Consider the following 12,614-nt stretch of genomic DNA (forward strand, 5'->3'; position numbering starts at 1 on the left):
GATCTGAGGGATTTAACAGTATCCAAGGCAAGAAATCTCCATAAGCAAGAAAATGACCATCCGTGAAGGTCGCCAGTTTGATCTTGTTCTCAATCACTGGTCTTACAAACACATCTTCCCTTTTTAGTCTTTGAACGTACCAGTCAGTTCTTTTTGAGCCACACATCAGTGTCAAAAATATATGCCCATTGCCATAAAGCAAAACCAACCAACTTCTGGCTGGGAAACTGCTAAGTGCCTAACTCTTCATCATCCTGTAACTAAGTATGGTTACAAAGAATGGCTTTTCTGTACTTTCTTGATGCTTCCAAATATATCAGTTCACTTTTTTTAGAAGTGCTTTTAGTGATATCATAATCTACCTATAGAAAACGGGTGAGATAAGGACACTTCTGGGAACGCATTTAAAAAAGCCATGATAAAGTCGACCGCAGGTGTGGTACCTTGTTATTTGATTTAGTTTGTCACCAGCTCATCCTCTGAGTATCTTCCTCATTATGTCAGGATTTAACTGTAAAATGTCCGATGCTGGATATGTGAGCATTGACTTTTAAATAATGCACTAGATGGGACTGATGATTTGAATTCCGTCTGTTAGAGCAAAAATCTGATCAGGAGGATCAGAGAGTAATTTCTTAGGGAAACCTGAAATTTACTCTCTCTCCCCCTACTCTGAAGAATAAAAGAGAAGTTTTCATGTAAGCAGTATAGACAGAAGACTTGTGAAGTATCAACTGTTTTATATTCTGATTTTCTATGACATTCTTAGATAAAACCTGTTTGCATTTTCATATCTATTTAGATAGCAGGAATGTTTTCACTTTTTGTGAAGAACAAAATCCCAGACTCAATAATATGCCCCCAATGATATGTCATACCATCATAGGCAGTGTTTTCTAATGAAAAGTTTTTAATGAATAGATGTTTTACTTGGCATCTTATGACATTAAACAAAGTGTAAAATTACGAGATGAAATAATTATTTTGCTGATAAATGAAGTGGTGCACTTAAAATGAATGTTTTCATTAAAATGTGAAAGCTGTTTTCAAAACTTTTTGCAAATTTTTTTCAGTGCAGTTGTGAAACCTAATGAAAATGTTTATAAATGTTCGCAGAAGGATACTTCGTTTTAAAGAGAATGTAAACATTTTCTTAATATGAAAACACTCCAACAAAGAATGGTTATAATGAAAGCAGTAGAGACTTAGTTAAGAGTGGGAATGGAGAAACCATTCTTCTGGTGTACTGTGCATACAGTGGGAACCAAGTTGTGAGTACTGTAGTATTACTGCGGTGTGCTGATGAGAAGAGTGGTGAACGCGTTGTGGTTAACCAGATCGCAGAGGCCTGTTAGTTGGCAGGGATCTTGGAATTCCTGCAGCCCTGCTTTGCACCCAGCACTCCATCCCCCTGTGGCTGCCCTGTCAGATGGTCCTTCCCTACCCTGGGTTCGGGAACCCCTGGTGATGCTGGTGAGCTCCCTTGCTCTCCAGCCAGCCCTCTGCATTTTTGGAGAGCTCTAGTTGCTAGAAAGCTCTTTCTAACCCTGAATCACTATGAATTTATTGCTCGCTGCCTGCCAAGGAGTTCGTGCCAGTACCCACAGGAGGGCTCGCTCCTGAAGCTACTTAAAGATTGTTGTCTGGTATGCCTTTAAGACTTTTTCCCCCTAAGGGGGTCCTAAGTCCTGGGCCAGGACTCCCAAGCTGCTTACAGCCTGGCTGCCCCCTTCCGGACACTCTTGAGTTAGTCTGTACCCTGAGTGATGACTTCATCTCTCACAAGGAGGCTGCCTACAATTGCACTGCCTCCTGCTGGGGCTTCATGTTGAGCTTCCCATGTTCTCTTTGCATTGCTTTGCAGAAGCTGACTTCGGTATAGCCACTATATTCATTATAGTGGCTATTATTCCCTGTAATTTTAGGTACCTCTTAAAAAATCTAAATGTGGGACTCGATGTGTTCTTGGACAGTTTTGAGTCTCTTCGTGGTCCAGGGTGCTCCATGGTGCTGAGTGTGCTTTCCGAGGTCAGGAGGAAAGCGTTGGCTAGCCTGGGCACTGGATTGTGAACTTGCCCCACCACCTTTCATCTTCAAGTCAGCACCTTTGGTCCGTTGTGGGAAATTAAAAATTCTGATGTGGCAAGTATAGTAAAAAAAATTTTTTTTAAAATGTAGATCATTCTTAATCATTTAAGGGTTTATTTCAGTTTTGTTTGTTTGATTTTTACTATTTATAGCTTTCACTTGAACAAATTTACTAGTGGATAAACTGGAAAAATTTTCTTCTTGATACAGCTGCTTTGGTAGGGAGAGTGCTTATAAAAAAAGCCGTTGGAAAATTAGACATTTTTAAGTATAAACTTTATTTGTTAAATGCTTACCTATTGTCTATTATGTGCTAGGCATTATATCTAAGGATACATGGCTGAAAAAGAGAGAAATGCTAAATAAGGCGAGACAGTCATTTAACAATTACTCAGGTAATTATTTAAACACTTTTGGTAGATGCCGGGAAGAGAAGATTCCAAGAGCATGTGACAGGAGGCCCTCGGCTGGGGCTTCAGAAGAGCCTTCCTGGAGAAAGTCATGTTTAGGCCAGTCTGGTTCTTGTTTGTCTGTTGTCCCTATCTTTAAAGTGACAGATTATTAAGAGAGTGCAGCTCCATTGTGAATGAGATTAGAGAGCCCTCCTAATTACAGAATACTTTTGGGTTTGGAATTGGTGTTTCATGACACGGAAGACAGCGTTAGAGTTCACTGGGACACCACTGAAGATTCAGCCCCCAATCTGCGCATTATTGCATGCTAACCGAACTTGATCCCCTCCAGTTCTCTAAACTGCCTTACCATCCTGTTCATTCTTAATTCTGTTGCTTAATTCTGTTGCTGAATTTGACAAGAGAAGCAGCTAACTTCTTGGAAAGTATTTGGAGGAAGGAAAAACAAAGCGCATGTTATGTTGTAGCTATTCTGGGAAGTAGAAAACTGGTTTATTAATAGTAACAGGCTGCTAGGAGATGAAAGTACAGGCTTGAATTTGGTCCAGCAAGGGGTTCAAAGATACAGTTTCCAAAACCACATCACCAGGGAGCTTTTAAAGAAATTTAGAGTGGTCTGGATGCTTTAGTTGGTATTCTTTTAAACCTGTATCCCCCTGTTAAGGGAACAAGAAAAGTTGCTGACTTCCTTTGCTCTATTTTTTTTAATTAAAAAATTTTAATTATTATTTTGAAGTATATGTTATGTTTATTATGTTAGTTTCAGGTATATAGCCTATTGGTTCAGTTATCTTTGCATGTTATACACCATAATAGGTTATCACAAGATAGTGGCTGTAATTCCCTGTGCTGTACGGTATGTCCTTGTTGCTCCTTTGCTCTTGCACCTGAATGAGGGCTTCACCAGCTAAGACCTTATTTTCATTTTGAAGTAATTTGAGCAATAGAGTGGGAGCCAAGCAAATTTGGATAGGCCGTGCCTGATCCTGTGTCTTTCTGTGAAGTTTGGAGTGTTGGGTTGTCTGCGTGGTTGGATTATGGTCCAGCCGTGTGGTAGGTGTGTGTGTGCTAGTGTCTGGTCACCTATGGTGAATGCATGCTCGTAGTTCTGTATCAGAGAGCTCCTCTCTGATCCTAAACTTACGGCAGTGTTTTAAACACCGTGGCTCATTTTTCTTGTGTATCAGTATCTAAATATTATGGAAAGCCAAAGTGAATCTCCACATTTACTTTGACAGACCATTGTTACCAAGTTTAATACCGAGCACCTTTGGAATCAGGTTTATAAACAGTAATGTGCAGAATTCTAATAGATTCCAGTGTGTATATATTGTTAAACTGTGGGTTTTGTTTTTGTTTTTTTAGTTTTTTTTTTTCACATTGATCAGGTTTAAACAGATTTTGGTAATAGAGATTTGATCATGTTAAACTGGTACTTATTTGAATGCTTTCTCTGGGATTGATGTCACTTCTCCTTTTCAAGTATCAAAGGCCAACTTCTACTCATTTTGTTTATCTGGAAGGTTACAGATTTCTAAATAGTTTGGGAAACATTTACCAACCCTGCAAAAGGGAAGGACTTGCTGTTGAAATCTAAGAAATGAGAGCTGTTTGAACTACTCTTTGAGACAATTTAATAATATTTAAACCTTTGGAAATTCATATATTGTTAGATAAGCCTAGGGTTTAAGTCATTTTGCAAAGGGGGTGATTCTCAAAATATTACATATTAAAATAGTTTATTTATCCCAAATGAGATTGTGAAATTTGAAATTATTACTCCATTCCTATCCAGATATGACCTTTCTTATTTTGCTGGTTGAAAATAAATTTCTGACAAAAATTCATCCTTTGCTTAATGAATCTGGGTGAGGGGACGGTTGCCCCTTACGAAACAACTACAGTTTATCCTGCTCTAGGATACATATTATTTAGGCAGAAAGAAGCATTGTGTTTCAGTTAGAATGCTCTGTGGTAACACCACTCCTACCTGCCTGCCATTTTATTTAGCACTTGTTTTTGAGCATGTGCTGTGGTTTAAGCACTTGGCTGGTGGTGGTGGTATAAAGATGAACAGAACACAGAGGGTCTCTGCCCTCGTGGAGCTGTGTGTGTGTATCTGTGTGTGTGCCTGATCCATCATTTCATGTAGTGTTGCTTTTCATCGTGATTTTACATATTCCTTTCATTTGATCCTTGTTCCAGGAAATTGAGATAGGCATTTTCACTTCATAGATTTGAAGAGAATTTTGGCACTGAACTGTTCTAGGAGTAAAAGTCAGCTTCCAAATAGCACATTATTGCTCCTCTGTGGTTCAGGCGCTCATGCCTTATGAAATTTCACAAAGAATGAGGCAGTGAAATGTCAAACTCACTGAAATTCAGGATTGGCATTTTTGCAGCAGTACCATTAGATCTACATCCTAATGTAACTTCAAATTATCTAGAAGGAAAGATAAGACCAAAGTGGTTATTTATTGGGGCTGAGAAACCCCACATAGGCCATAAAACCATGGCATTAGGTCTGCGTTGAGTTAATGATTTTAATTTTAATTGCTTTTTTCTGTAGGTAGAACAAAAACAAGAATCTCCTTTATCTGCCAAGTACATAAGGGTAGTCTTGTATTTAACAGGCATAATTTTTAAATGTTTTTGTTTGGTTCAAATTAGGTGATTTTGAGGCTTATAGGTACATACTGGAAAAGGTGACCCTCCTCTAGATCTATTTTTGAAATAAAGCTAGTTTGAAAAAATTTTAGGGCTTGCAAATTTATATTTAGAATCTAGATAGTATGAGATGTGTCATATATAAGCAGGGAAAAGAAGGTACTTTATTTGAAATTTTAATGTACAAATTGTACATGAAGAGAAAATTCTATGCAATGCATCAAGTTCTCCTTTCATCTAAGGCACTCAAATAATAAATCTGTTTATAAATCACTCTTTGTTGTGCAGTTTACTCTGTAAAGTGGAGGGTCAAGGAGATGCCCTATTTTTCCACTTACATTATATTTTTCCTTGTAGAAGTGTATTCTTGGTCATACTGTATAATAACAATATGTTCTTAAGCCATAGGGATGGAATCTTTTTATAGGTTGTTTTAAAATAAAGTGAGTTATAGTCGGTGTATTTCATACTACTGAATCTTTTAAAATAATTAATTTTCTTTGTAGTAAGGGTTAGTTTTGCTCCTCCAGGTAGTAGAGCCTGATTTATCCTGCCCATGTTGAGACATAAAATTTGTCCCTAGAACTTGGTTTAGAAAATTAGGACCGGCCTTCCAGTGGCATCTCATCTGTGTGGGAAAGAGGTGATTTCTGAAACTTGGGAATGAAGGTGTCTTTGTCCCTATGAGCTGCGATTACAAAATACCATAGACTGGGTCGTGTCTAAACAACATTTATTTCTCACAGTTCTGGAGGCTGGAAAGTCCACAGTCAAGATGCTGGCGGATTTGGTGTGTGGTGAGGGCCTGCTTCCTGGTTCACAGACAGCCGCCTTCCTGTTGCGTCCTCACGCGGTTGGGGGAGTGAGGTTACACGCTGAGGTCTTCTCTGTAAGGACACTAGTCCTCATCATGAGGGCTCTGCCTTCCTGACCTCATCACCTCCCAGAGGCCCCTCTGCATGTACCATCACGTTGGGCATTAGGAGTTAACATGTGGATTTGGGGGGGCACGGACATTCAGCCTGTAGCAGAAGGCTTATAATGAGTGCTTTTAGTGTTTGAATGTTGCAGGCAGAAGATGGCTAAATCATCACTGTTTCCCTCAAGTACGTACGTTAAGGCAAGGGGCGGGTAGCCCAGTGTGAATTTTTGTATCAGCGACAGGATGAGTGGGGCCCATGGTATATGAAATTCCAGTTCTTTGGTGCAAAGAAGTGTTCTCTTGAAGTAATTCTTAGCATATGGTTTTCCTCCTCAGAAGGGGTTGGCGCATGTTGGTCACCTTTTCCTTTTTTATGTATTTGAGCCTTTATTTAATATTGGGTGCTAATGAAGGCTGTGTTTGTGCATGTGTGTAGCGCCAGTAAACATTCTGTTTCTTCTCTGTTCCTTGCTTTACTCTTGGATATCTGATAGTTTGGACAAAACATAGTTTTCATGGGTAAAAGGTAAATTAGAAAGGAAGCAATACATTCTAATACGTACTTAGAGAAGCACCTAATTAAATGTATGTTCTTGTCCATTAGCAGCCTGATCTAAAAGTGTGTCTGCCTGGGAGGCAGAGTGCCCAGCAGGTCTCTGTAGCTCAGAAGGGCATGCGTTTTGGATTTCACGGCTGACAGAGATGGAACCAGAGTGGTAGCTTGAAGTGACATTGCTCCTGCGGCCTCACCTTCCAGTCCTCCACCTGTTAGTCTCCCATGCACCCACCCCCCAGCCGGTCCATACATATTTCATGGGCACCCACTGTTTCCACACACCCCGGTAGGAGTGGAGAAATACAAAGACAGTGGATGGGGACACCACCTGAAGAGCATGGGGCCTGTTGATGATGAGTGAGTAGAAGTTTTGTAACTAGGAAACAGCCTTGTGGTAAGGAGTCGGGCAGAGGTGTATACGGGGTCTAGGAGGGAGGCATACGCAGGCTGTCTCACGTCCAGGTCAGACCAGGTGGTGGTGGAGTGATTGGGGTGGCTTCCTGGGTGAAGTGACACCTCAGCTGGGCTTGTGGGAAGAGCAGACAGCTGTTCTAGGTCGTAGTTTTGGAGGTGAGACCAGCGCTTGAGTTTCCTTCAGGAGCTACAGGGTTTAGGACAAGAATGTTGGGACCAGGCCGGACAGCTGGGCAGGGCCCCTCGCCAAGGTTCTTACTTCTCTTCAAAGGGTTCTGGGCATTATTCTGAAGGCGTGGGCATTTATTATTCCGAAGGCATGGGCATGGGTGGAATAAAGTGATGAGGATTACATGTTAGAAAAGTCCCTCCGGCGACAGTGTAGGGAAGTGGATGAGGGGTTACAATTAGAGGTGGGGCACTGGAATAAGGAACTATGGCTTGAGCTGAGCTATGAGATTTTCAGGAGGTGTGAGCAACCTTGGGGCCTGAATATGGGAGGAGAGAGAAATGAAGGATGACCTCAAGGTTCCTAGCTGAGGTGACTGGGAGAAATGAGGGAGTGACAGGGGAGAAAGAGGGTTTGGAGGGGGCACTTAGGGGTTCAGTTGTAGACACCGACTTGGTGATCCTTCAGAGACCCTGCCCGTAGCTGTCCAGGGACTGTTGTCAGCATAGGGTGGTGGGGAACCTGACCCAGGGAGGTTTCATAGAGTGACAAGAGGGCGGTGGAAGGAAGCTTGGAGATGAACTCTAAAGGACAAAAACCTGTGTATTTATCTACTCCCTGCATGACAGGGAAATTAGACGGGTGAAGTGTTTTCCCTCTGGGCTTTGCTGGGTACTGACTTTCAGAATTTAATCAGTGAAGAGAACTAAGAACTAACTCCTCAGACTGAGGGTGGTGATGCTTCAGTTTCTCTCCTGACGCTGTCACCTTCTGGAGGCACATGCCCGAGCGGAGGAACCTCTCTGCCCTGTAGATCTGTGACAGAAGTCTCCTCGTCTGTTTCTGTCTTTGATTGTCTTTGTAATGAAGCAGAAAGTGAAAAAGCTTTTGGAGTATCTGTGTATTTTTAGAGAATTCCAGTTCATAGGAATTGGAGAAGGAGAGAGGATTAGAGAAGAGTACCGTGGTGCAGGGGGTTCACCTTGGCTTTATCATTATTTTTTTTAACTTATTCCTTATTTTGAGACACATGCACACATAGTTCAGATGGAGAAGGGCAGGGAAGCACGTTTATTCATCTTCCCTGAATCTAGCCACAGAAAGCATGGGTATAACTCATATCCCATCTGGGATACGACTGATTGTTGTTCATTCAGGATCATTTCCTGCTGGTGGTGATCATGTGAGAATTCGGGTCCTCACTGAGCACGTGGAGGCAGTGCGAACACTTCTCTGGAGAGGAGACCGTCTTACTCAGGCCAGCCATACAAGGCTTCTCAAGCTTTCCCAGTGGTGGACCCACCAAGGCGAAGTTCCAAGATGGCCAGCCCTCCTCTCTTCTCTCCTCCTGGTCTTCCCACAGACATTTAAGGACAGATTACTTCACTGGCCCTTGGGATCGAGGGCTGATAGTGCCTTGGGGAAATCTAGCCCTTTGCAGATAACCTCGTGGGGGCAGCTGCATGTGTGATGTAAACTGCCCTGGCAGCTGGCACGGCCCCTGGTGGAAGTGGGTCAGAGGCAGTGATGTCTGTAGCCCCTGCGCTTTCTGGAATCCCCATGCCTCGGGCACACTCCTCCATGCTCGTTCCTTGATGCTGACTGTTTCCTCACCCTCACGTTCCTGTCTTATTGCTGTTGAAACTAGGGAGCACCCTTTCACTATGGCCCTGGTGGGGTGTGGGGTGTTTTCTTTGACATTTCCCTGAAAATTAAAGAAATAGTAATTCCATCATTATGAAATTTCACTGCTTGGTGAGGATATTGGCTTAGGACAGAGACTATTGAAGAAAAAAAATGGCCCTGATATGCAAGTTCTAGACACTCCAGTGAAACAATGAAGTAAAAAGAATAGCTTATAGCTGATATTACTTTTGTATAGAGACTTATAGGAACTTTAGCTTCCAGTCACCTCTTTACTTTGAGGAACAATGATGTTACTAAAGAACACCTTTAAAGAAAGATACTTAGAAAAAATGTGCTTACATTCTCTGAATGAGTTATTTTAAACTTAAGTCAAGGATTAACACTTGCTTGTTGAGAAATTTGTGGAAAGCAGCCAATGATTTGGGGGCTAAGTCAGGGTTGGAAGAGAAATTCGTGGGGTTGTAGCTGGGCTTATTTAAGCAGAGTCGGGGGTGAGGGTGTTGGAGCACAGGTTGGTAGCTGCCCTGCGGGATGTGGTGTGGCTGGTTCTCATTGGTCAGCAGGTGGCACCAAATAGCCAGAACAAATCTGGAAAGAGGTACGTGGTGTTTAGATTTCACCTTGAGCTGGTGTAAATCACACTTTGTGTACTTTCAGCAATTTGGAGTTAATACCATTTTCACATTCTTTCCCCCTAGAGATGGCCTCTTATAAGGCTGAATGTTATAGAAGTCTGTGGATTTGATAGAGTCATAAAAATGAACCATCTCCAAGGTCAAATGGTACACAGCAATATTGATTTTTTTTTTCCTGAAGGGGTTATGACTCTGAATGTAAAAGGCAACTGTAAGATCCTTTACTAGAATATACTTACTGGCTTAGCTGTCTGAATTGTTTTGGTGTTATTATAAAATTTCTAAAATACATTGCTAATGAAGATGTTAAAATGAATCTTCTGATAACTTCATGTTGTTGATGTTTATCATGTCCACCTGGTGGAAATCCAGGATTTTACTCCCATCCAAGATGTTCCTGTTTGAGCAAAGTGGGTGACTTTGTGAGAGACAGCTGTGTGGCTCAGTTGTGAGGTGGACGCACTGCTTCCTCCGCAGGAACACAGAGGATGTGTTGGTGGCGTTCTCGGATAGCTTATGGGAAAACAGCTAATGACAATAGGGGGCAGATCTGTGCTGGTGTCACTGATTATAACACTCTGAGGTACAGCTCGTTTGTTTCAGCTTAACTTACTGACCACGGAATCCTGGTTCCATGTGCCACGTGTGGTTCTGTGCTGGGACTTGAGAAAAGCTACATTTTGAAGCACGTTAAGAGAAATGTTTCTTTTCTGAGTATGTGGCTTTGTTGGCTTTTTTGTTTGGTGACATTGGTGAGGGGAAGATGTCAGCTTGGGTGGTCGCTCTGTGGTTGCTGGACGGTGTCTGGTCTTGTTGGTGCACGAGCTCTAGTGATTAGGCTGCTGACTCTGGTCTGTGCCCACCTTCTTTGTGCTCGCTGAATGAGGTTTTCGTGAAATGAGCATCTACGTTCAGAATCTTATCATTAATTTTTGAATCTTAAGATGGAGCAGGTGGGAGAGGGTGGGAGGGGAGATGACAAACATCCTTTCCCTCGGGACATCGTCCTGCCACTGAGGGGGATGTGTGCATCTTTCTTTTTCCTCCTTCTCCTCTTTTTAATTTACTCAGACAGCTTTGTCTATAGAATGTGCAGAAACTTAACCACACCAATAAGAATTCAGCGCACCTCCTTACCTTCTTGAAGCTGTCTTTCACACGGCACCAGGGTTGATCTTTTAAAAATATACATCCGGTGATGTCAGTTGTTAGGTCAGAATCCTGCTGTGGCTCCCATCACACTTAGGCTAACAGCCCTTCGTGGTCTGGCCCACCTGCCTTTCCAGCCTCCTCCTGCCTGTCTCCCTGCCCACCAGACTCCAGCCACACTGAGCTCCTCGTTCCTCCCCCAGGCCCTGCTCTTCTCCCCGCGGGGCCTTTACACGAGCTGTTTCCTTTGCCTGGAATGTTATTTCTCTTGATCTAAGTATGACAGGATCACTGAGATCAGGTGTTCCCTGACCACCAGATCTAAAATAGTCACTCACTCATCTTTTCTCTTCTGTTTTTAAATGGAGAGATAACCGACAGCTAGTATTTTGTAAGTTCAGGGTTAAGGATATGCGGTTTGATACTTTTAAGTGTTGCAGTATGATTGCCACTGCAGTGTTAGCCAACACCTCCGTCACTTTACATAGTCATCCTTTCTCTTTTATGGTGAGGATGATTGAGTCTAGCCCCTTCGCAGCTATGAGGTGTCTAATGCAGTATTTTTTTTTTAATTGAAGTGTGATTGATTTACAATATTAGTTTCAGGTGTGCAGCAAAACGGTTATAATACAGTATCGCTGATCACTCACTACCACATCAGGCCAGTTTCATTTTATTTTCTTTCAACTATCTTGCCTTTTTTTGTGTGCTTTTCGTCCAGCTCTTCCTACTAGGACGTAAGCTTCACTAGATCTGGGTCCTTGTCTTATTTACTGTTATCCCGAGCATCTGGAACAGTGCTGAATGTGTAGTAGGTCTGCAGTACATTTTGGTTCCATGAGTAAATAATAGCTGTATTGAAGGGAGAAACTATGTATGTAAAGCTAAATATATTTCTCTTACTTCTGTGAGGGCACTGTGATCAACTAAAGATGGCAGTGGGCCAAAAGTTGAGGCCAAAGTTCTAGTTTCTCATGTATCTCTGTAAAACACTGGCCCTGGGAGGGTCCCTGAGGTATGGGTATTGGGGTTGGTAGTAGAAATATGCAATAACAGCCATATACATAATTGCAGTCATTACTGGGTCATTATTTAGCATCGCTAAACAGCAGTCCTGTCCTTGGTGCCATACATTTATTATTCATTTAGTCTGGGGCATCAGTTCTCTGATATGTAAATAAGATGTTTTGATAACAATGATCTGTTCTCTCATATCACATTTTATGAATTTCCAGGAGAAGCTAAAGGTTTGTAGTTTATGGTGACATACAATAGAAATAAATTAGTTCATTTGGAAGCCCAAGGTAGATATTCATCCAGCTCTAATGAAGCTTTAAAACTGCATAATTTAAGCTTTAGAAAGAAGGAAGGAACCCACCCTTTGTTGGGCACCCATCATCTCCTTCCATCTTGTCGACAACCTGTAGAGTACCTTCCCCCTTTAATGACTGGGGAAACTGAGGCTCAGAGATGTCAGGTCCCTTAGCCAAAGTCACACACATGTCATGAGGCAGTGCTGAAGCTGAAAACGAGCTGTGGTTGCCTCCAGAGGCCTTCTCTTGGCATGTAGGAATTGTGTTTCCTTCTGCCCACCTTTGTCCCCATGGGTTTCTTGGGAATCTACACGCTTAGACCTCTAAACAGGGTTTTCCTTCTCTTTCTCACAGACCTCTAAGAAGGAGCTGATGTGGAGGAGCAGCTGAGACAGTCCAAGATGACGACCACAGTAGCCACAGACTACGACAACATTGAGATCCAGCAGCAGTACAGCGATGTCAACAACCGCTGGGACGTGGACGACTGGGACAACGAGAACAGCTCAGCGCGGCTCTTTGAGCGGTCACGCATCAAGGCTCTGGCCGGTCAGTCTCCCTCACGCCCCACCGCAGACGCCCGGGGAGCCTTACAGGCCCCTTAAAATCATCCACCCTGTCCCCACTATAAGATCAGCTCC

The 12,614-nt window shown here is 42.5% G+C and overlaps 1 protein-coding gene across 5 annotated transcripts in view; it reads left to right on the top strand.

The window, feature by feature from the left end:
* The window catches only part of SPTBN1 (spectrin beta, non-erythrocytic 1), a 184,551-nt gene that overhangs the window by 39,595 nt on the left and 132,342 nt on the right, over positions 1–12,614 (top strand). For all 5 annotated transcript variants that reach the window (XM_074341141.1, XM_074341142.1, XM_074341137.1 and 2 more), the window contains exon 2: positions 12,328–12,522. In XM_074341141.1, coding sequence (XP_074197242.1) covers positions 12,375–12,522 — 148 coding nt within the window. In that variant the 5' untranslated portion in view covers positions 12,328–12,374. The remainder of the gene's footprint in view (positions 1–12,327; positions 12,523–12,614) is intronic.

This window comes from Camelus bactrianus, chromosome 15 (genome assembly GCF_048773025.1).
Source record: "Camelus bactrianus isolate YW-2024 breed Bactrian camel chromosome 15, ASM4877302v1, whole genome shotgun sequence".
In the NCBI taxonomy this organism is placed as follows: domain Eukaryota; kingdom Metazoa; phylum Chordata; class Mammalia; order Artiodactyla; family Camelidae; genus Camelus; species Camelus bactrianus.